Source organism: Pararge aegeria, chromosome 19 (assembly GCF_905163445.1).
Source record: "Pararge aegeria chromosome 19, ilParAegt1.1, whole genome shotgun sequence".
Lineage (NCBI taxonomy): Eukaryota > Metazoa > Arthropoda > Insecta > Lepidoptera > Nymphalidae > Pararge > Pararge aegeria.
The window spans coordinates 10,816,242-10,842,056 of record NC_053198.1 but is presented as its reverse complement, the minus strand read 5'-3'; the positions used below and the strand labels follow the sequence as shown (position 1 = coordinate 10,842,056).

At 35.2% G+C, this 25,815-nt stretch overlaps 3 protein-coding genes across 3 annotated transcripts; 2 read left to right on the top strand and 1 right to left on the bottom strand.

The window, feature by feature from the left end:
* Positions 1 to 429: 429 nt before the first annotated feature.
* On the top strand, positions 430 to 1,706 carry LOC120632292 (40S ribosomal protein S29). Its single transcript, XM_039902125.1, has 3 exons — positions 430 to 590; positions 672 to 771; positions 1,657 to 1,706. The coding sequence occupies exons 1-3, from the start codon at positions 529 to 531 to the stop codon at positions 1,663 to 1,665; spliced, it is 171 nt and encodes a 56-aa protein (XP_039758059.1). The 5' UTR covers positions 430 to 528; the 3' UTR covers positions 1,666 to 1,706.
* Positions 1,707 to 2,309: 603 nt separating this feature from the next.
* On the bottom strand, positions 2,310 to 25,181 carry LOC120632290 (endochitinase A-like). Its single transcript, XM_039902124.1, has 7 exons — positions 25,135 to 25,181; positions 13,253 to 13,415; positions 10,176 to 10,429; positions 7,352 to 7,525; positions 5,057 to 5,245; positions 3,292 to 3,470; positions 2,310 to 2,382 (listed from the first exon to the last, which is right to left on the bottom strand). The coding sequence occupies exons 2-7, from the start codon at positions 13,315 to 13,317 to the stop codon at positions 2,371 to 2,373; spliced, it is 873 nt and encodes a 290-aa protein (XP_039758058.1). The 5' UTR covers positions 13,318 to 13,415; positions 25,135 to 25,181; the 3' UTR covers positions 2,310 to 2,370.
* LOC120632289 (NADH dehydrogenase [ubiquinone] 1 alpha subcomplex subunit 8-like) lies at positions 13,860 to 15,212 on the top strand. Its single transcript, XM_039902123.1, has 2 exons — positions 13,860 to 14,216; positions 14,691 to 15,212. The coding sequence occupies exons 1-2, from the start codon at positions 13,931 to 13,933 to the stop codon at positions 14,942 to 14,944; spliced, it is 540 nt and encodes a 179-aa protein (XP_039758057.1). The 5' UTR covers positions 13,860 to 13,930; the 3' UTR covers positions 14,945 to 15,212.
* Positions 25,182 to 25,815: the final 634 nt, after the last annotated feature.

Below are 25,815 nucleotides of genomic sequence, written 5' to 3'. Positions count from 1 at the left end.
AATTTTTAAAATCTGTCTTATATTTTTTTGTGTTAAATTTTGTATATGGGTCCCCGACCTGAAATAAAATGATTTTATTTTATTATTTATTATTATTATTATTATTATAATGAAACATGTAACATAAACTGCTTCAAGCTTCCTTCCAGTTCAGCCATCCAATTCACACGTCAAGTTAAAACAAACGGACACTAAATCGAGTGTCAGACTTCCCCATTTCAAGCACCAAGTGTTCAAACGAGGTATACGCACCAGTTGAAATAGTCGAGATATAATGCTAAATATTGGCTAAATATAAATATGTATGTGTGTCTCGGTAAGAAAGAGGCAAGCATCTCTTCTAGTGATTATATTTTCTTTTATACTTGTAATTCTCAAAAAAGCAAGAACTCAGAGATATTAGAACGTCAGAAAAAAAAAACCTAATTACTTTTGATTTTGACAGATTTATAGAACTCTTTTTAATTTCAGCAACGCCATCTTGTACATCTTTCTGTACGATTATTTGATGAAAACCAAGTAATAAAGATGGGTCACGCAAACATTTGGTACTCGCATCCTCGTAGATACGGACAGGGATCGCGTTCATGGTATGTACTATATATTTTCAATAAAAATTTCCCTCACCATATTTGGTTAGAACACGTGTTTTTACTGTTTCTTTTTTTCAGCCGAGCCTGCTCCAATCGTCATGGTCTTATTCGTAAATATGGTCTGAACATCTGCAGACAGTGCTTCAGAGAATACGCACACGATATTGGATTCAAAAAGGTAAACAACAATTACTTAGGGATGGCTACCAAGGGATGTCATAGTGGCTCGCTGGTGATGTTATAATGTTAAATACCAATGCAGTGTGATAAATACGCCCCAGAAAGAGTATTACATTTTTCAAGTAACTCCATACCTACCTACAATCGCGAGGTCTCGTACTGAAATAATCGCGTAGCTGTATGTAATTTTCTAATGTATAGGGTACCCACCTCTGTATCAAGATTTGAGAGACATTACTTACCAGATGTGATTCTACCCAAGCATTATATGTCTATAGGCTGCTGCCAACAGACATTTGCACAGCATGGAGGACTCTCCCCATGATAGAGCAAGTGCATGCCTAGCTATTGGGACAATAAAAGACAGGATGTTTTGTTTATATATTTAAAACAAAAATATCTATAGTGATCGTTTCCTGCCAGGCTAGACTGAAGCAAGATTAAGAATTTCCAAAGTTGGAATAAAACTTAAACTTTTCCACTTATATGTCAATGATCAGCTTAACTGATTTTATAGTATTTTTTCTCCTTCAATTTAGGACCACAAATAAGATTGCCCATGCATAAGTATTTTATAAATCCAAGAATTGTTATAATAGGCTTTCTTGAATCCAATATTATTAACCCATAAAAATATTTTGTATTTAGAAATATTAGTTTTAAAGATGGCTTTGGATTTATAGATGAGACAGAACAATACACAATATAGTATTTTCTAGAAAAGCTCAACTAGAATTTGCTATGTATTATTTTCATTTTGTTTTATGTCAGTTCAACAGTGTTTAGAACATTTTATATATTTTGCAGTATTATTGCTGTGACTTAATAAGTTCTGTTTTCTTTTACTTTTTTTTAAATAAAACTCTTTTTGTTTTTGTTCCAGCTGGACTAATGTTGGGGTTTTATTATTAGGTTAATAAAAATTTAAAACCAGTCTCTGTTTTATTAAAGAAACTAGCCTGTATAGCATACTGCATGCATATAAGATGACACTTATTAATAAGTTTTCAATTTAAAATATAATTAAATATACAATTGGGCTGATTGTATAAAATATTGTAAAATAAATTAAATTTACATTTTACATGACCTTTAAAAATAGTGCTATCCTTATCCACAGAAGGAATTGTGAAAGGATGAACTATTTTTAGAACTGTCAATTTGGTTAATGCTTTGTCAAATTAAGATTCACAGTTTTGCCAGCTCAAATCCGTTTCAGTTCTTCATTTTTTTCTTGATAAAATACACACAGATATGTTGTACTATTAATTTTTTATAATTATAATATTGATGGATTAAAATACGTTGGACACCTCCAACCCCATTCTTGAGCTGTAAATATTAGTCCAGAATTGGTACAATTGTATATTTAGCAAAACAGTATTGGTAATATTGTATTACACAAGTACTAAACTATTTTTTTTTTAAATAATAACTGGTTAAAATAAAAAGAGTCATTTAGAAGACATCATTTTATTATAAATAAAAGTATTTAATACAAAATTTGAAAAAGTAAAAAAAATACTGCTACAATTTATATACAAATATTTTTTACCTATTTACATTCAATATCTAGAACTATATGATTATCTGCCGATCAGCCTAATCTCTGCAAAGAAAAAACAAAAATATTAGAATTGTAGTTATAGGTGTGCCATGGAATAAAAAAAAATCACGAACTAAGTTCATGATTTTTTTTTATTTCACCCATCTTATCAACTAACAATTCCTCGTCATCTTTTCAAACTATAGACGTCCACCGCCTATTAGTCTGGAGATATCGATGCACTGGCAGGCGCGGGGTCACCATTTCAGCAACTTTGGATGGCCTCAGAGTCGATGGAGAAATCAAGCTATATGCCGTCTGCCTTTCAGTTCTTTAATGATAAACACACCGGAGCATGCGCCCTGGACGGCAGTTTCAGGGAACGCCAAAAACATAATATCATACCTAGTATGATTAAAAAACGCGCTTACAAATAAAAAATGGTCCCATTAGTGAGAGGGAGACCAGTATCAAGTTTCTGCTTTGGTTCGAACAGATCTAAGGCTGATCTGATTTTAGCTTTTAAACTTATTATATTGTTAAGTTTTATGTCACTTCAGTCTATTTTAAATAAAATTATATACCTAAAGGAAAAACCGCAAATAACTATTAATTGTTGATAGTATAGTGGCTAGGTACTGCTGCTAAGGACGTACACGTAACATTAATTATTGTGTCTGAGCATATCGCTGGGAAATAATCAACGTATGGTAAAACTGACGGATTCCTAATTGCCATGCGTGGATTAGTCTATTGTCTAGTCCTTGGACCAAAACGACTTGAGAACAGATGTGTGAGCTATCTGATAAGCGCCCGCCTTAAAGTACCTACCTGCTAGTGATTTAAGTTAGTACCTATGAACAAATGATGAAAGCTTGATTTCCACCTCTGTAATCAATCATCAATAGCCTTTATTAGTCTACGGCTGGAATAAAAGCCTCTTCCACACAACATGAGGAGGTAGGGACGTACCGCTGCAGCACCGGCGAGAAATGCAAACAGGCTGCGCTGCGGAGGCCGGCAGTGTTTTTTGCCACCTTCTGCGCAGCACAAGTTGGGGAAGCAGTCTATGCTAGAGCTGCAACGCTGCGGGAATGAATCGAACTGCGGTGGAGCCGTGCACTGCAGATAGGACTCCAGCATCCGGACAGCTGCATGAAAACAAAACTGGTTTAAAATAATACATTTAATGGTACCCCCAAATTGGAGCCTTTATTTTCATTTACGTCTTCAATTCTCACGCATTCATAAAACCCATATGTACTTATTTGTTATTTTTTGTAATGCTTGTATCTTCTTTGTATGAAGGAGTGTCAATGTCACTTACATAAAATAATTATTATGGTGCGCGAGGATACTTATAACAAATATGCAGGGGCGTAGATGCCGGCTGCCGCAGCATCAGCCGTATCAATAATACACACTGTCTACAGAGGCCCCTAACGTGCGTAATCAAAATTAGTAAAATGTTATCCACATTGCCGCATCTCGTGCTTAACGGTAAAAAACACAAACAAAATTATCAAAGCCTAGAGTTTTCAGTTCAGAAATGACAAAAGTCAAAATAAGCAATCTTTTTTCACTTCAATCAGACTTCACTGTCTATAGAAGCAGAAATTTTATAAAAAGTGAAATAATCTTCAGCTTTTTATGATTTAATAAATCTTTTTGCCAAAAGAAAGGCAAGAAAGTATATATTTAATTTGAATCGTTTGGCTAGCTCAATTTCTACGAGGCGATGACTTATAATCCATTTTTGTTTCTTTTGTGAGCAATCTTTATCTTTCATTTAGCTCTCCCAAACTAATTTTGATACAGGGCTCCTCCAAAGCACGTTACGCCACTGCCACTTAGGAATATATTTATTTATTGATTGATTTTTTGCAATAGACACGAAATACTTGCAATTACGATGAGTTCAAATAAAAAATCCAATTTTTTTCTCGTTTTTGTAAATTAAAAAATTGTTGCAACGAGTAACACTTGAACTTTAATTAAACAGGAATATTAATCAATGGAAACAAAACGTCATTATTATGCATGGAAACACCAAGCATATGAAAGTTAATAATAAATGAGAGAAATAGGATAAAAGTGTTAGAAATAAAATAAATAAAACCTATCTACTTACTTAAAATGTAGGTAGTATTCTTCCTTACAAAGTATAAAACTAGAGTTAAAAAAGTAAGAATACTACTACGAAAAAAACCATCTCTACCGGTGAACCATGAATTAAAATTTCAAGTTAATAAATATTATATCTGTGATCTGAAAAGATCATAATTAGAGTAGGTATGTAGGTAGATCGTTTTTGTGCTCCGTTCTTCAATAATAATGCTAGACCGTGACATTAATTTCACAATACTTAAAACCTAGCGCCTATTAGTTATTAGGGCTTATAAAATATCTCCATCACATTTTTGTTTTTATAATAAATTTTATTATCTAGGCATACAGTAAGTACTGACTAGGTACTTGTTAACTAGGTAGATACTTAGATAAAGGATTTACTGATTGTAGGTATCCATTAAAAAAGGCCTTTCGGCGGTCGAATTAAATTCGTAGGTTCTACGGTCTGTTTATAACTAGGAACCTGTTCTACAACAACTTCAGTTATGTCGATGCTGTTCTAGGAGTTTGGGTTATCTACTACAACGTGTAGTTACTAAATACTACTTAACTATTACCTATAATATTTTTTTATAATAGCACTAATAGATTTATATATTAAACTAACGTGCTTCAATCCGGTTGGCGACTGGCACGAGGTCAAGCCTGGCGCGTGCCGTTCGGCAATAGGAGCGCGTGCCGTCAGGGCAGCAGACGCGAGGCCAGCAGTCCGAGTCAGTTTTGCACGTCTGCACTTCGAACAGAAGCTCACCCAGCGGCGTCGCGGGACATTCGCGGGGGATTACACCAAGAATTGCTGAAAGTCATCAATGATTATTCATGCTGCATACTAAAATTATATGTAAATTCGAAAAGGTATCTTTTTTTTATTCCACTACAAGTTAGTCCTTGACTGCAATCTCACCTGGTGGAAAGTGATGATGCCGTCTAATGGCAAAATGGCAGTTATAAGTCATACCCATAATCGTATCGACATCGTACCTGAACGTTAAATCGCTTGGTGGCACGTCTTAATTTGTACGGTGGTACTCGTAACTAACCCGAGAAAATTCAGATATTATAAATTCCTAAATTGCCCCTTCCGGACAAGCCTAACAAGAGATTCAGAACTGAAAGTAAAAAACATTTCTCATATTGGGTATTTACGGCGAGAACTGCACTCGTTTTTTCCTTGACCCTGATTATCTGTAACGTTCTAATCTTAACATACTCTTAACCACAATTTGTGACGTAAGAATTGGCAGTTCAGCTCGTACAAAAGTAAAGGTGCCCCGTGTACCACGTCACAAAATGTTTTCGTGCGGAGTTTTAAAAGTTAACATTACCAAATGCATTGCATGCACTGTATAGATTTAATTTAATGGTCCTTATAAGGTCGTAACATATTGTCTACTGCCTACTTACTGAATTAATACGAACTTTGAATTCTTTACCTACACTTAAAGTGTAAAGCGAAGACCATATCAATGCGTCCAAACTTCATGCCCAGTAACATGAAAATTTATGTAATAACATAAAATAGAAACTTAGGTTAGGTTAATACCTAGATTAATTGTTTTTGGCCTGGGCTCTTATACTCTAGGAATAATTGGAATCACGGTTTACGTAGTTACAATTTGACACCTTCATACAGGGATTGTAGTTATATACGTCATGAACCTATATATTGCAGAAAAGAGCTGTACGATCAATATATAAACTTAAATGACGCGAAACCCTCCGTGAGAAGTTTAAAGAAATAGGTATACTTACTGTAGCTTCACAATATATTTATAATGATTTAGTATTTGTAAGACAACATATTAGTCTTTATAAACAAAAAGTGGATATAAACAGTCGACTTACAAGAAATGGTCATAAATTAGTGTCATCTGCATATCGTCTGCGAAAGGTACAGGGGTCATTTGTGGGATTGAGTATACGCTTTTATAATATGATTCCTAAGGTAATTTTAGACCTACCAATTCATAAATTTAAAGAATATGTTAAAACAAATTTATTACAACGAGGTTACTATACAATTGATGAATTTCTTAATCACAAGGTTGCTTGGAAGCATCCGGCTCCGCTTTCATCTTTCACAAGATAGAAAAATGAATGTTAAAATGTAAAATGTAAATTGTTGATGTTGGAAAAGAGCAACTGCTGAGTTTTTTGCCGGCTTCTTCTTGGTAGAATCTGCCTTTCGAACCGGTGGTAGAGTCACTACAAACAGACAGACTTGACGTTTCAAAAGTGCTTGTATTAGGCCTACTTGAAATAAATGAATTTTGAATTTTGAACTGTGTTGAGTCGATTACCAATATAATAAAATATCTTATCTACAAGCACTTACTCACGACCTAGTCCTTCGACACAATTTTTTTTAATATTGCAAGAACTGTTTTGTTTCCTATGTAAAATTGACCTATCCTATGTAGGCGAATAAAAGCTATCTCTATGCAGAATTTCATCGATTTCGGTGGAGCTTTTACGGCGTGCTTATGTTTAGTTTGTTTTAAATGATAGTTTTTTAATTCAAAAAGTACCTGTACTGTAACCGTCTCCAGGATGCAAACCAACTGTGCCAAATTTTATTAGGATCGGTGCATAGGTCGGAATATAAGTAATTTTTTTTCATTTATATTATTGGTACGCAGTAAAAATAGGCAGGTAGAGTAATTCTAAAAGAATAAAAGTAATCTTTAATGACATTTCCAAACATCCGCACAAATCACAATCTTAATCTAAGCTACGCAACGAACGCGTGTTGCCATTCAAACAACTGATTTAAAGAATCGACATTTAAAATAACACTGGCCGTGAATTAGGCAATGCAGTCGTATATTTTTTGCCCAATGTTTCGCGGTAAAGATTAATGCTTTTTACCAGTGTCGCGGTGTCCAAGGTTAGAAATACTCACGTTGATGTGATTCCTCGGACTTGGGACGCGGAGCTGGTATTCCTTTCACACACTGGCCTCCACAGCAAACCTGCCCGGGGCCGCTACTGGCGCGGCATTGGGCGTTCGATTCACATGGAATTGGGAACAGACCCCCAGCAACGTTCTTTGGGCACGCCAATTTTTGTGATTTTCCTGTTTAGTTAAATTATGTACTCACTTTAATTTTTACAGCTGCATAAATAAAATAAATAAATAAATAAATAAATATCCTACGACAATACACACATCGCCATCTAGCCCCTATTTAAGCGTAGCTTGTGTTATGGGTACTAAGATGACTGATGAATATTTTTTATAAATAATATACATAAATACTTAGAATATACATATAAACACCCAGCCACTGAAAAACATTCATGCTCATCACACAAACATTTTCCAGTAGTGGGAATCGAACCCACGGCCTTGGACTCAGAAAGCAGGGTCGCTGGAAACTGCGCCAATCGGCGGTCAAGCATCACTGTAAGACAGTGATTGCAGTTATCAGTGCGATTTTTATCACTACATTTATGTCCTGGATAAATACACGGTACCTACGTACTTAGGACAATGTTGGGATCTGAACTTGTCGGAAATACACCGATTAAAGAAGCCATCAAGTCTTTTACGATTACCTGTATTTCTAACATTTCGAAATAAAATAGGTCCTACTTACAGAACTAAATCATCATTTTTATTAATTATACTAGCACTGGTACACACCTGATCGTTAAAAAAACTGTAGTTACGCGATTGCGGATATGTGACTGATGCAAATTATAGCTAATAACAATCCTTGATGCATGATAAAATTAAATAATAATCATGCTAAAATTTCAGCTCGATCGGTGCAGAACTTTTGAGTTTTTGAAGCGTACACCGACCAACATAACATTTTGATACATATAGATTAGATATATTATTTTATGCCATTGTTGGATATAAGTATGATATGGTAAGTGATGCAATCTAGGCTACAAAGGCTGGGTTATAGCAGTTATAAGTCACTTAATCAGTTTCTACGCGACATTGTACCTACTGGAGCCATTGAATTAAGAACATATAGAATCCTCTTTCGCCCATTATTATGCATCGCGCGCATAATAATGCGCGATATTATCGCAGAAACACTACTAAAGTGGAGTGGTTTTTGATGCTTCAATGTAAGTCGTGTAGACGGTTTTTGTATGTTCTCAATTCTGTGACTGGAACGCTAAATCGCTTGGCGGCACGCTTTGTCGTATATGGTGATAACCAGCCGCTAAGACCCTTCCACCAGACAAGACGATCCGGGGAACTTAAAAGGCCACTGCGCCGGGAGGTCGTTAAAATTCGAGAAAATATTAGTATTTTCAAGATTATGTTATTTTATTAATTATACCTTGATGCCAATCAAGTTCAATATCAACCGACATTCGATACAATAACGTTATGCTAGAGTGCGCTATTGTATAGTAATCCCGAATAGCATTGAACCCTCGCAGTGGGCCTTGAATAGAATCTAATCATTATCATCATATCAACCGATTACCAACAATGAGCAGGGTTTAGGCTCTGTGAGAACATTATGGCGAACTCTCAGTCATGCAGGTTTCTTCACGATGATTTCCTCATCGTTAAAGAAACTGATATTTTAATTTTGTTAAAACACACAAAACTTAAAGATTTTCGCTATTTTCCCAAACCCCCAAAAATGAAGCCGAAGTCCTAACCATTAAGCTAACACCGCTTAGAATAGAATGTAGTGACAAGAAATGAAACTCTATATCTTATCTTACTTTCTTATTGTTTTTTTTTTCAGAATTACTAATTGATTAAAAAACGCGTTTATGTAACGCACCGGCTCGGGCGGTCAGACCATTATGTAGTTACCTACCTACAGTAAACCTATGATGCAATTTAAAAATATTTCCATTCATATATTTTGGTTACCTCAAAACTCTTGCATTCACATCTTATGTAACCAAAAGAGCAAAATATGTAAGAACAATAATCAGGACTATGCGAATACATAGGTCATTCGAATTAACTAAAATCAAAATGTGTTTAAAAGCTAACGGCCATAATAATCCTTAGCTGTGTATTTTTTTAGATTATGTACGTAAATCTCGAAACTTAATATACCAGACGTGAAACAATTGTGAAAAGAATGACACAAATTTTCCATCGATTCAGTTTAGAAATTATATTAGAATTTGCACCAATGTTGAATATAGAGTGTAAATTCTTTTTTAGGTTCAATATCAGATCTAAAAAAAGGGATCTTTTTTAACAGGGAACATTAGGATAAATATATCCGCCCACTTTGACCTACCAACGACACTGTTGCACATAAAGGGTCATATGGTAGAGTAAGCGGACCCAGAAAGGCATTTTGAAAATGACTTATGTGGTAACGTCAGTGACATAAAACTACCATTGACGCCAACTAAGCGTCCCAACTCGCTGTGTTTTATAAATAAGTAGATAATTAAAAGGAATGCGTATTTTTCAAAATTGATTTTTTCGCACAATTACGGAAATACGTAATGTACACTAATAAAATTATTAATGTACATTCTGTATCTATAGTATAAAAACATAATTTTAACCTATTTTATTTTACCTATTTTTTTTTAATCTTAACCTATTTTAACTAAACTACATTGGAAGGGGAATAATGCCTTTTCCAGAAGTTACAATATGATAAAGACATCATTCTGTTAAGAAGCTAATTTAGTTTGTGTGCAACAGAAACAACACTAATTTAGTTTAGTTTAGACATTTTGTATAATAGAATCGACACTAAAGTTTTATAGATTACCTATTTTCGCCGGTGCAGCTGTAGGTACAAGTTGTATGGGCAGCAGCTGCAGGAACGGTCGCGGGGGCTCTGTAGTCGTTGTCGTAGTCGTAGGCTTCGGCGTTGTCGTGGTTGTCGTAGTCGTCGTGCTGGTGGTGGTACTTGGGGTTGTTGTAGTGGTTGTTGTACTAGTTGTAGTTGTTGTGGTGCTTGTTGTGCTAGTGCTAGTGCTCGTGCTTGTACTTGGCTCAACTACACTTGTTGTACTACTTGTACTACTCTCCTCAGTGGTTCTAAAATTTACATAATGTTTGCCAATGATGGTTTGTTAGCGACAAAAGCTGAAGCTAGTGCGTTTGCTTGCTATGCTACTATTCTACTCGTAAGCTTATTTTAATTAATTACAAATTGATTTACTTACTATTACTAATGGCTTTACTAACAAACCCTGTTTCACGGGATAGTTATACAATGATTTCTCTCTTTATGTCAACCCTCAACAACATTTATTAGAAAGCTGGTAGAAATATATTAAATGTACGTATAGACAAACTATATCTCAGGGTAGGGTAGTTAGCACTGTATTAGCTGAAGTAGGTAAATCACTTGAATTAATCTTAGAACTATTGCGGTAACCGTTAGATTTTCCGAGATATGTCAATCTCCAGAATGCAAGCTATCTACTTATGCATAGCTTAACCGATCTAGGCGAAATTTTGCAAAGAATATAGCTTGCATCCTGGAGACAGGCATACAAAACTTACAGTCACCACAGATTTTTTAGAATCGAAAATAACGAGGATGAAGTCTCGAGAACAGCTAGTAACTTTATAACAACAAGAGAATATTACCCCTTATTACTTAGAATGATCTTAAAAGCAACCTAAGCGCAATCATGGTCATCAAACGACCAATGTAGTACACTGCTGGACATAGGTATTTTCTGGGAAGTTTCAACATCACAGTCTTGTGACTCTTGGGTATATATATATGAAAAATAAATTTATTTACATAAAAATATAACTAAATTTATAAAGAGACAATTTCAATACCAGAAGTAAAAATAAACTTTTAATGCAGTTAACTAGGCTACATCAAATTAGTAATTAATTCAAGGGAAACTGTATATTATTTTATAATAAATTACCGGAATAATCTTAAAGATGTCTCTCAATAATTTCGAAGTTTATGTTAAAGGTAAGCTCACAGAAGAATCCTATTATAATACTAAGGATTATTTAAAATTTTAAAAAGTTTGGATGTGAGACTTCGTAGCAAAATATTAATTGACTGTGTGATGGTGATAACATATTATATGTATATGTACGCTTCATAAGTCTGAGATAGGCCTACAAGAAAATATCTTTACAAATTGACAATTAGTAAAATTACTAAGCTTTCAAAAATTATAAACTACTAGCTGTCCTGGCGAACATCGTACCGCGGATCATTTTTTTTTTATGAATGTTATATTTTAATACGTATTATCCTATTCCGGTCTAAGAGGAATCCAAAAAATTATATATAATAAAAATTGGTCCAGCCGTTCTTAAGTTAAAAATGGTGTACCTAACACAACTTTCTTTTATATATATATGTATTATGGATAAAGTAATTTAAGCTTTCCATTCTGCCATACAAAAGACATCAACGACACACTGTCAATCATTTGAAAGGTTGCGGAATAGTTACAAAAGAGCTATGAGGAAATTATATGCTATTACTGTGTATAGCTTTTTATAGATACATAAACTTTACGATGTTAAATTAATAAAATAATAAGTGTTATTAATTCGAAATTGATTGAGATAAATCGCTGTGAAACTATTTAAAGTTATTAAAAGCAGGAAAATGGTTTGATAAAAGATAACTTAATTTAAGTACTTAAGTGTTTTAAGCGTTACAGAAGATAAATTATTAAGAAATTAAATTGTAATACCAATGACCTTAACCTGTTCATTAACCGTTCACTTTTGTATCAGATTATTTAATCATAGATTGAGTTTATATGCATATTTTAAGTGTAATTATAATACAAAAGACTGCTTCGACCTGCCTTGTTGGCCAAGAGGCTAGCAGGTTCAACTACGGATCACAATGACCAGAGATCGATTCCCGGGTCGGCCAATAAATCGTAAGGTATTGCATTTTTCTATTATGAAATACAGATCTGAAACAACCTAATCATTTTCCTCAAATTCATGACCCATTGTCGAACATGCCTACCAAGTTGCCATTTACTTAGGTATAAAAAAAATTATGCAAACCCAATAGGTTTAATGATTGGTTTTGCATCATAAAATTTTAAGGCTTAATCAATTAGTGAACTTATATAAAATTATATAGGAAAGAAAAGATCGGTTAAGACTACTTACATTTAGCGGTGCGAAGATCAAAACAGACAAAAAGCCGAGTGTAAAAGTTATGGTTAGAGTAACAAAACATTTAACAGCTACATATAAAGGGCTTATGAGTTGATAAGCAGGTATATTTTAAAAAATAAAAGAAAATACGTTTAACCCAATTAAATCTAAGGTTTGGGCCTAACATACACAAAAACCACTAAATTGCCTCAAAGTTATAAAAATTATCAATTCTTCTTTAAATACGTAGGTAAATATGTACATAATATACTTGATAAAAATTTACGAAGAACACGAAGACATGGGTAAACTCGCTCCAAAGTATTGTACCTAAAGTATATTATATTGGCTATTTTCTTCTTACAATTTAGGTACGCAGTCTGAATAATTATTTTATTAAAATACAAGTTGGTTTTCAAACTTAGTTCTCCGGTATAATTTTTGATCGTTCAACTAACCAGAAAGACAATCTCTTGAGAACTGATAAAAAACGGATTATAATTAAATAATAAAAAAAGACAGAGAAGAATTTAAACAAACCGTGCAGTTTAAGGTGAGTTATCAAGTTTCTGGTTGACCTCTTTTATCTATTTTGAATGAGATAACTATTAGCTACTTAGCATTATATTTAAAGTAACTGATAAGTCATCATTCTTTGCAGTCTAGAAACGTTTATATCCTCTTTGGTGTTATTTCTCTCTCTCTCTCTCTCTTTTATAATTTGATAATACTAACCGGATTGCTTGTGCTACAACTCCCTTTGTGCAGAACCCTTTGCAGCACAGGTGTTGCGTTCCCATAATTGTGCATTCAGTACTTTTTCTGCAGGGTATGGGGAACAGGTCCAACCAACCACTGGTTGTGCGCACCTTCGGACACGACAGTGATTGACTTTGCCCTGTAACAACAAAACATATCATAGCTATATGTTTTTGTTCAGTAATCAGAAGAGGAAGAGGGTTTAGCTAAACAATGGTTTAAATTATATGCGATAAAGTAAAATGTATTTCTTATAAATCGAAGAGTGACTGCAACGTTTCATTTTGGCTTAATCTGATATTAATGCCCGATCCCGTGGGCACTTAGGTATAAAAAGTATATGCAAAACACGTTATAATAGTACTAAGTATCAATTTTAGTAATATCGTAGACTAATTTTCGAATTGTTCCATTAATTTTGACAGAGACGAAATTTTTATATTATTTTTTAGATAATATTGTATCAATGGCTTAGGTTATTTTAACCTGAGTAAATCAAAAAGTTTTATTATGAATAGTATAAAATAAAAAAAAAGCAGTATATATTTTGACTTATGTCACTTTTCCGTATCACTTTTGAAAATAACAAATAATATAATTTAGAGAATAATTTATTATTAAAAATTGTCTTTTTTTGCTGTTACATCAATTACGATGGTTGTAACGAAAGATGTGAAATTGCCCGAGTTCTCAGAGCTAAATGTGGACGAGTGCAATATATCAACTGCTACGTTGATGTCTGCAGCGCCCTATGTTGGTAAACATTGCGAGAGTGTCAACAACGAGTTTATGTTGTGTAGATACGAGTTGAACGACCCTCGTGCCTGTATCGAAATCGGGAAAAAAGTCACCGCATGCACATTGCAGCTGTTCAGACAGATCAAAGACAACTGCAAGTTAGAGTTTAATCAGTACGCCAACTGCATTGATAAAAGTTCAGGTATCTCTATCTATCACATGGCGGGGCTCGCCTTAGCGACTGCACTTCGTCTCTTATCTTTTAAAATCGCTCTATCCTCTGAAGAGCTTGATTGTTAAGAATCTTGTGGTCGGAGACTAATATTAGAACAACACTTCGCAGGGCATGCAAGAACCGCATTCTAAAAAATGCCGCCTTGTGTTTAACAATTTACAGCGTAGGTGAAGTCAACGGCCTGTACCTACAACAGCAACTATTCCCCTCAGACCGGAACACCGCAATGCTGCTGGATGGCAGAAATAAGCATGGTGGTATTAGGAACTTCGGCGGACGAGTTATTTCACAAAAGCTCTAGCACTATAACTAAAACTACTATAGAAAGTATTCCAGCCATCCCGTCGCATTCACATAGTGAAGGATCTTTATTATATTCTTCGGTCTCTTTATATGCTTTACAGTCAAAGGTCCTCAGTGATGCCCATTTTAAAATTTCAGGTAACTACACATACAACAACTGTCGAAAGACTCAAGCTGTTTTTGACACATGCATGGACCAGAAACTATGTATGCAACGTCCTGGATTTGGATACTTTTGTCGCGCAAGAATTCATCAAACTTCAAGGCCCGCTCCTACGCCTGAGAAATGTCCTTGTGAACCTAGAGTTCCTGATCCAACCCCATCGTTGCCAGACTGCAAGCCACGGCCTCCTTCCCGTTTTGGCAATCGCTTGTTTTGGACCACGGAATAATTTTATACTTTAAAAATCTTGTGGAATAACGTTGGAATAGTTACCTTATGTTCTTTGACGCTCTGCAATTTAAAAGTTGCTCTCAGTTAAAGTGTGATATAACTTTATTTGTTTATTTGTAAGGTCCTTAGTGTCTCAAAGTGGTGGATGTCCTACGTCCGCTGCTGGATATGTTTTCCAGACTATCATCTTGTGCCAATCCTACTTTAAAGTTTCAAAAGTAAAATAAACCTACATACCATGAATTTCGCTATTTACATCATTATGTAACTTTTTTTAATTACTTAGAAAGTTTGTCGATTATTATCAAACAAAACACTATGTTTCGTTGAATTGTTATTTGATCAAATTTGTTTACAATCTATAATTATGTAATATAAATAAGTCCTAATTAAGTATTTCAAAATTTTCGATTTCGTAAACTTTGGATATGACTAGGGTTATTTTTTTAGGCTCTCACAATAAATTAAAAACGATTATGGGTAATAGTAAATAATCATAAATAATAATAAGCTTTCATATTATACAGCCTTGTTATCTAACTTCAAAGTTTAAGCCCCCCCGAATAAAATCTGGTATCTTACCAGTATTTGGTATAAGAAATTCTGGTATGGTATACTGGGGTACCATACCAGAATTTCTTATAACGCCACATCGCTCGCTAATGCGTCAGGCAGGTCGACAATAAGAGTTAAAAGGACTTCCCATAAGACCCATTTTAAACTATTGGGAGCGCAGCACAGAGAGAACGATTTCAACAGATAAGTAGAAAAATCGTGTCACTATGTTCATACCTATGGTTTATTGTCTAGATTTCCAGTTTGCAGCCCTATGAACAAGAGAGCGGACAAAAGCCGGTCAGTGGTATTGGTTGTGAAGGTCACCGAAAATGTACCGTAAAGTGGGTGAACCTCGACCAGTGGCGAAATCTCGAAGTGAGCTTATTAGTCAGACGATAATAAATTATGAAAATATGTACTTCGCTAAATTTTATTGGCGTGAAAAGACCAAAGGCTACTTTATACAGTAGGTAGAAATAATACTATGTATATGTACCTACTCTAAAAATAAATGAATAGAAAACTACCTACTACCGAGGGCTCTGATCTATTTTGTACCCATATTCCAGCAAATAAAAACTTTTGTACTATTCTGCACCTATTTTTGAAAATGAATAGGTTCTAATAAGTATTATAATTGCGATCAATATGTTTGGTTGGGTTGTTCCTTAACTAGGTTCAGTCAAACGTTTACCCGATCTTTTTCAAATTTGATTTGCATTCTGTAAATGGTCATAGGATAATATTTATCCCGAAAAGCTCCTGATTAAAGTTACCCGCGGGATGAAATAAAAATAGATTTTGTTACTTATGCTTGCTCGCTTGATTTGTCTCGTGGTGAAATTTTCATAGTCCTGTATCCTGAAGACCGCCCAAGGATACCTCCCGGGAAAAATAAAGCAGATGAAGGTTAGGGCAGGGCAACAGCTAGTAATAAAGAATTGGGTGTCATTGGAAAACACCGAACTAAAAAACTGCACGTGTTATTTTGTTTTACCCATTGATTTAAATATGTTACTCTCGGTTTTCCTTTGACAGGTAAATTACCAAACGAAAAAATCCCCGTGGTCCCTTCCGGGGATCACAGGTGGTAAACGGGAAATCGAGTTGGTGCACTACTCTGACTCTTACCTGTTTTTTTTTTTAATTTCAATGTCACTAATATTCCTAGAGTACTTCTTACATTAATTTAACCAAGCAAGGAAAATGTAGTGACATTTATTACGATATGGTTATATCAGTAACAACTCGTACTTATGACTACTTGTTCTTAGTGACTGCCATTCTGATTACGTATATTACATAAACCTCATTTTTCCTAAAGTGCCTTAGGCTAGCGGTAGATAGGCATGGTAATTACACAGCGTCTATATTTATTTAAATCACTTGCAATTTGCAACTAACTAATCTATTATATAAATAAAATACATTAATATTTGTATTGACGGAATATACGCATAGATATGACACTTACCTATTAATTTGGGGCGGTGAAGGCCTAATGGTTGGGGCAAGGGCTTCGGCTTCCCTAATCGGAGCCCTGAGTTCGATTTCAGGAATTATGTGCGTTTTAAGCAGTAACGCATCATTTGCTTAAACAGTGCAGGAAAACGTCGTAGGAAAACCTGCATACCTAAGAGTTCTCTATAATGTTCTCAAACGCATGTGAAGTATACCAAGCATGCTTCACTATCATAGTTGACTACAGCTTAATCCCTTCTCATTCTAACAGGAGACCCGTGCCCTGTTATGGGTCGGTAATGGGTTGATAATATTGTGATGATGATGATGATGATGACGATCTGTATCGGAATGTTTTGCTTTGTAAACTTCAGGTATATGGAAGGAGGTATTTTTTAAATTAATTTGATTTTACAAGCTAAAGAAGGAAAACCTTTTTTTTAGTTTTTTTTGTGTTTTTATGGCTTTTGATAACAAATTTAGAATTAAAGCATTAATAAATTGACTATTGGCTTTAGTGCGGGCACTGATAAGCGTTGGCGGGCTTTTTACCAGCTTCTTATCAGTTATCACATCCTAGTGACTGTAACCCGGAAAGACGATGGCTAATCGTGCTCTCGAAGGTAGTGGAAACAGCCGTTTTCTTATTGGTATCGAAAAATGTTAACACTTAATACCACCAGGCCTGGTGATCCATAGTTGAACATGCTAATCACTAGACCAGCGGGGTGATTACCGGATGCCGGTTTCGGAATTCATTCTAATAAACGCCTCCTTGTAAAATAATCCGTATAAAACCTTGGACCTATTGCAGTGCTTAAAGTAGGTTAAAGTTACAATACCTACCATAATGTTCTCTACCTATAGCGTCTACATGGTCTCGTTGGCAAAAGTTTAATTAACTGTTTTGGTCACTGTCAATTATTTATTCTTCAGTAACATAACTACACCTATTTTAACAGCATTATGATTACACTTTTTTTTATTTATTCTACTACAAGATTTGATTGCAATCCAATCTAATGGTAAGAGATGATACAGTCAAAGATAGTAACAGGCTAACCTTTTAGGCTTTTGTCAGTTATGCAGTTATACTATGTCATTATATTTTATAATGGCATAGTTGCTTGGAAACAGTCAGCTCTCTCATATCAGATAGAAAAAGATCCCAGGATTCTAAAATATTGATGTTGCAATTTTAATTTACAAAAATAAAACTGACTTTGCTGTACAAATAATAAGCAAGAAATAAATATTTTCCACAACATTTTCTATTCGGGGCCAAGCTGAATTTTGTCACTATAAACAGACAGGCCTATTTGTCGTAAACGAATTTTGAATTTTGATATGAAACCAATACTCCATATCTACTGCCACGGTCTCAGCCTCCCATTTGAATAGTCCAGAGAAAATTCAGAAATTATAATTTTCGAAATTGAGTGGATCCAATCATAAAAACCATAAAAACCTCCTTATTTGGAAAATCCTCATTTAGAAAATATAAGTTATTATTATTATATTCTACCTATTCTACAACAAATTATTTGATATTGAGGCTAGTAGGCTTAATACCTGCCTTATTTCATCATCATCATCATGCCAACCCAATAACGGCCCAATACAGGGCACGGGTCTTCCACAGGTCTCCCTCTGAGTGCTTATTTAATAGACAACCGACCTCGCAGACTGATAAAATTAAAGCCTACTTGGGTAGGTATTGTGTGCACTATTGCAATAAAAATAGGTGTATAAGTACCTAAGTATTTTTACAGAAGCTGTGACCGCCTGTTAGGTACCCTTAGGTTTGGTCACCTTCTGCGAGATCGTAATGGCTAAAAAGGAGGCTGCCGAGCGCGATCGAGAGAGAGCCGATCCTTCTCGGAGACGACCGAGGCGTGCAGATGGCAATCATCGCCCAATCCCATCTAATCTTTAGTCCCAGATGAAGGGACATCGGGTCGTGTCGGACAGTCTGGGGCTCTCGCCGTTTAATACCAATTTACACGACCCGGGTAGGATAGCAGCTTGCCGTAGCCAAAGCAAGGCAAATGAGGTCGGGGGAATATTTTCTCCCGGGACGAGCTCTACATGCGCTGTACGAGGGAGGCACCGGTGCGTTCTTAGGAGATCCCGGAGCCTCCCAATTATGTGCCGAGGATGGCCACCGAGGGGGTTTTAGTGGGTAAAAATCCCACATAACCCGATCTTCTTTGAGGTCGGGTATCTTTGAAAATTTCCCCCCCGATAACAAAAAAAAAAAAAAAAGTTACCCTTAGGTTTGCTCTTTGAAATAATGATTTCAAGAAATGCTTTCGTAAATCCCATAAATTATCCAGTATTGAAAGCATACTTTGACCGTCTATGAGGTTCAAGCTTTCTCTGTGCTAAACTTAGATGGGTGAACTTGGGCTAAACATATAAAACAACAATAATAAAAACAAAGTCACTACCTTTCGCTTTCATAATTGGTAGGTCTAGATAACTTAGCGTTGAAAGAACCAGTAGGTAAACAACACTGAGTATTAAAATTAGGTCTTATTTAGACAAGCAATCAAACCGTGACGCTTGAGCTCGTTTGCTTTTCTGTGTCTAGGCTTTCGTATTAATTTTGCACCGAAATGCAAATTTAAAAATGATCTTAAGAATTCATCATATCAACCCATTACCGGCCCACTACTAGGCACGGGTCTACTTCCACAATGAGAAGGGGGGGGGGGAGGGGGGTTAATCCACCACGCTGGCCCAATGCGGATTGGTGGACTCCACAAAACTTTGAGAACATTTGATGTTTACAGAACATTGTGATATTTTAATTGCTTAAAACGCACATAACTTAGAAAATTCGAACTCGACCCCCCGAAAGAGAAGTCGAAGTCCTACCCACTGGGCTATCACCGCTTCTTTAGAATATTACAATATTCTTTAAAGAGTTATTGGGTTTATTTTTTCAACGCAAAACCACAGTTTCACCTTTAAACGTGCGGATGCAATCAAATTGCAATATCATCTTTATTAGATGCGCGTCGTCGGTTGTATGAGGAAAGACCACAGCATGTGGTAAGCGCTCATGATCAGGGTTGGCCGTTTTCTTGTAAATAAAAGCTTCAAAAATAATAACTACCGACGGCCGATTGGTGCAGTTTGCAGCGACCCTGCTTTCTGAGTCCAAGGCCGTGGGTTCGATTCTCACTACTGGAAAATGTTTGTGTGATGAGCATGAATGTTTTTCAGTGTCTGGGTGTTTATATGTATATTATAAATATTTATGTATATTATTCATAAAAATATTCATCAGTCATCTTCGTACCCATAACACAAGCTACGCTTACTTTGGGGCTAGATGGCGATGTATGTATTGTCGTGGAAGGTATATTTATTTATAGAAAAAAACCCCTACGAATAAAAATAATGCGTATGTACAATATTGCAAAATCGTATCGTTGGTTTTATAATATGAAAGGTCAGATTACATTTAAAGAGTTATTTATACAACCATATTATTTAATGGTTTTGAATCGATTTTTGATAAAGTGGGTTTCCGGCCCAAATTCATTCAAAATAGTCTTTGTTTTTGATACCTACTAATTTTTTTTGGCGTTAATGGCGCTTTGCATGGATTTAAATGATTGCGAGATTATGTATTCGTCCTGGAGACGGACAAAGGATATTTTTTATCATGGGAAAGTAAATGGTAAAAAAGCTGAAACAAACGCGGACGGTTATTGTGTATCTTTTAAAAAACATAACATGTGATTTAAGCACAACGCAACAATTCACTGTCCCATTCGTATTTTGGATAAGTATAAGATAAGTATAACACGTATATTACGTATGTGTATATAATTGACATCTACGATATTATTTGTACGTATGGAATATTTGCAATAAGTAGTTTTTGTTGTTTTGCTAAAAAAACGAACAAAAGATGAAGGCAACCTTACATAAAACAACTATTATGACTGATAATCTCGTGAAAGGAGTAGCGTAAGCTCAGTTCAGGGCTACGTACCGACTGCGGCCGGAACTTTAGTGCCTTACATAATTAATATATGCATAATCAACAGAGAATAACAATTTATTATATCATAAAAAATACAATTATCAAAAGAATTATAAATATAACCCTGAATAGCGATTTAATAGCATTTAAATATTCCACTACAATAAAAACAAATGAATTAGTCATAATTATAATATGTAATCCTACTTTCGTTTATTTAGTTTAAGATTCAAAAGTTTAGGTACCCTCATACTAACTTCAAAGTTTTAGCTCCTGCAATAACAGATGGTGGTCTTAAAAGTAGGTCTGTTAAGCAGGCGAAAAAAAACAACCTACTTAAGTACTTAACGTAATAATTTGTTACGTGTACTTATGTGAATGTAGAGTCACGAGATACATACCGGTTCGGTACATTTTATACTTGCATATCCCAGGCCCGGGAATGACAACTGATACAATTATGTTAAAAAGCTCAAGAGTTACTAACACTCTCTATGACTAAGTCGAACATCACGGATTCGATTCCTACAGTGCAGTCACCTATTTATATTTACCTAATTTTGTGGAAGAACTGGCGTGTACACAGGAATTTTGACTAGTGCAGGAAGATGGTAATAAAATAAAAAAAAAACCTTGTATACGTAGTATAAGATAATATAAAAATAGTGGACTGCACGCCACTGTGTGGGAGTGTATAGTTTCACTGTTCACACAATCCTATAACAAGGATTTGAAGGACGTATATACAATTGAGCATGAGTAGTTGATGAAGCTCAATCACAATTTTTTCCCTGAGATTAAAGGTAATACTTTGTGGATAAATAACTCTACAAAGATACCCACTTAGTCAATATTATATGATAGATAAATAAACCTTGCTTTTACGCCATGGATTATTTGGACTTAAACGTTAGGAGATAAAAGAATATTAAAAAAAGCTCGGGTGGTAGGCTTACGAATTAGGTAGGTAGGTATCTACCCGCGCGGAATTCTATGTTTATCTAACGTTGCGTAACCAGTTGAGTTACGACCCATAGGTAACGTGGGTAAAACAGCTGGTCAATTATAAAGTAAAAAATAGTATTTTTCATATGATTTGTTTAACATAAATATTCCATTACCTTTTAAAATCCATAGTTTTGAATAAAGGGCCTTGTTTTCAGAAAACTAAAAATTATAAAGCTATGTCAGACCAATAATGTCGTACCGTTCTGATACGATACCCTATAAATAAACGGGGTCTTATATAATATGACTCATCGTGCTCTACCGTCTGCGTGCTACTTTTACGCCGAAAAGGTTAAGGATTAATTAAAAATAATTATTTGGAGCTCAAATCGAATAGTTTTATATTTTGCAACTCAAGTTTACAAATCCGAACGAATGGTGTGCAATCTTCACGATCATTAATCCATATTAGTGATTCGATATATGCGCTATTTATTTATTGACCGGGCTAAGTCAAGTTGGAGTTGCATTTGGTGAAATTGCACTTTGCCTGACTGTCTCTCTGTTTATCGTTATGTGAGATCTCCATGTAACATAATTCACACCTAGGGTACCAAAGTCGAAAATGTTATTGTATTTTTAAAAACCTTTAGATTTTATTTAAGGGTATATTCAGTCATAATGGGGTTTTTAGGTTAAAGAAACTTGCTATGGCTTCCTAAATTAAGAAAGAAATGCTTTTAGAACAGGTTTCTACTAGCGTTTTTCCAAGACCAAAATTAGCCAAAAATCACAAACAAACCCACAAACACACTCTCGCATTCATAATATTAGTTTAGGACAAGGATTTCAAATGTGTCAACTATGGCTTGCTAGGATGTAGGTATAACAGTAACTTAACCATTTAATTATGAGAATTAATTTAAGTGGGAACACAAAATAATACCAATTAGGCAGACATAGGTACTTACTACTTATTTAAAAGAAGATGGATGTGCATATTTACGAACGCAAAGTTAATGAGGTCGAATATCCTGCAATTTAGTACGTCAACTTTTGTATAATTAAGAAGTCTCGAGTTAATTTGTTGTACGTCAATTTTAAATAAGGTACTGCTATGTATGTGTTCCGAATGCGAATGAAAGTAATTGCTATGAAAAAAAAAAAACTTTTTGACATTGGCCACATAAGATTTTTTTTACGAAATTCAAAAACTCTACTAACAGTTTACTAGTTTGAATTAAATAACACTCGATATCAAATCACCATCATCATCGTTATTATCAACCCATTACCGGCCCACTACTGGACAAGGGTCTCCTCCCACAACGAGAAGACGTTATTAAGAACTCTCAAACAAGCAGGTTTCCCCACGATGTCTTCCTTTCTCATTACAGCAAGTGATATTGGATTCGTTAAAACGCACATAACTTTGAGCTGTTAATCTTAAGAGGTGCGTGCTCGATACCCTTTAAAGTAGAGCCAAAGTGAGCTATCACCACTTGTGAAATTAAATATATACTATAGATATAGATGGGCCAAGAAGAACAAGTGGTTATTACTACCACCGAGTGTCACGTTGTTTTATCTTTAACGAATGCAGAACTTAGTACCTACAAGGATATATTTATATATGTAAATCCAGGCATACTAAAAAGCGACAAAGCCATTTACGAGTACAAACATCGAATATAGGAAACTATATTATTAGTACCTACTTTTTGCGCGTAGAAATACTTAGAGTTTTTTGAGACAGAGCTCGTCTGGGAAAGAAGGTTCTACTATGTTTATTTCTGCCGCCAAGGATCATTAGATCATTGCATGGACACAGGGAACTTTGTTCGAAAACGTATTCCTTGCATGCCCTGTGAAGTGTTGTACTGTTAAAAGGCTATAGTTTTCCACTTACCATTAGGTGGGCCATCTGCTTGGTCAGACAATTATTACTATAAAAAAAAACTAACAAAATCTATGATAACAAACGTTATAGTACCTGAAAAGATCCAGTCGCCGCGCCGTCGTCTTAATGATGGCCTATGCCCTGGAAACCTTCGGCCTTGAACCTTTCTAGCCTCAAGAGCCTTAAAGCCATAATTATCAAAAAGAAGAAGAAGAAGAAATACTTTATTGCACATAAACATCAAAATATACATAAAAGATAGAATTGGTATTCCATGTTATAACTGATGAATAAGTAGTCCTCATAGCGTAAATTTATTTTTATTTCTTCATGTCAAACCTATAAACTCAGTATTTCTGGGGTTTTGTAACTCATAAAATGACTCCTAAAACGTCTGGTGCAGAAAGCGAGGGGTAAACATTGCACTACTCTCGCAAGAAAGTCGTCATGAAAAAGGGAAATATTAAGATCGTCACCGGCATACAGGTTTATGCACCAACCATCGCCGCATGTGCCAGAGAAAAGAGGCACGGATCGTCAAGCGTGCCACAACACTTAAAGTACGATCACGATCGCTCTACAAGAGCGAACCGACTGAGAAGAAGAATCAAGATAACCAATTCCAGCAAGTTTTCACGTCTCTATCTGTATAATGGTGTGGGTGGCCTTATTTTTTTCGGAAACGGCACGTGATTTGTGAGAGTTTAATATCGAATAAGTAATAGGAATCTCACAGATACTTCTGTAAAATATTCAAGTTGCTATTTAAATATTAAAAGTTAATACACTAATGCCGAATTTAACGTAAAATATAAAATCGTCGACAGATCCTCGTTGGAGTATAATAAGTCGTAATGATACGAAATCCAGGCTCGGCGAGGGGTTTATTTACAAACTGCCGCATCAGCATAATAAACGCCGCGCGGATGATGTTTTCCTGGTTTTTGTCACCACGCGCAGAAAACGCATATATTTGGTGGTATTAGGTACCTACTAAGCTGCGGATATTTCATATGCGTGTGTATTTGCTTATTTCTCTACAAGGCATACCTGCCTGGCCTGTAATTTTTTTCTTACGGTATTTGATTAAGCAAAACATTTAGCCAATGGGTCCTTATTTATTTTAGTATGTTTACAATTATTTATAAATTAAATCAGATTGAGATATTCTGTTGACCCTAGAGCTGTCGCTTTTTTATCCCAACGGTAATAATACAGAGGCAATAGCGCCACTATTTTTGGTTGGTTTTTTATATCTTCTGCGTTATCTGTAATATTGTTTAAAGTAAGTACTCAAAATGCTTTTAATCTCCGTACTCACCTGTGTGGAAGCATCCGATCGCCAAAATAAAAAACGTTAAAAGCGGTCGCATTTCGAATCACTAAAATAATATCACAGTCGTTCACAGAGTCTATAATGGCACTTTTTTATTTTGCGTTTCGTGGGCCGTGGCTGAGACTGTCTACTGCCTACTGAGGCTGAGGAAGGCAAATGGCGTCTCGGATCCGCAGGTTGCATAAGTACTGGTTGCTGTTGATACAGATTATCATTTGGCGGACACCAGTACTTTCGCTACACTTTGTTGCTACAACGCTTGTCCTCTTTAAGTTTCATTATCAAAATCTGATATCATAGTTAATATAAAGTATGAATTAACTCACTCTCTTCAACTAAAGGTGAGGTGGAATCTGCCGATTGCATTGGTGACCCAAGTCTGTGACTTGATGGGTGACCATAATCAAATGTGTCTCGTAAATTTTCTACTATGCTTAGGACAGCATATTAACCTTCGAACCCGATTTTATTTCATGTATCAAAGACTCATATTTACAATTTAAATGACTTTTATATTTAAAGTAATAATTTCAATAAAAATATATAAATATTAAAATTATTTTATTATGAAGAGTTTGTTTACTAAATCCGCCTGCCTGCACGCCGCGCCCGCATCGTGAAGTGCTCTTCATCGTGTGGTAAGTATACCTATCTCCTAATTGATGC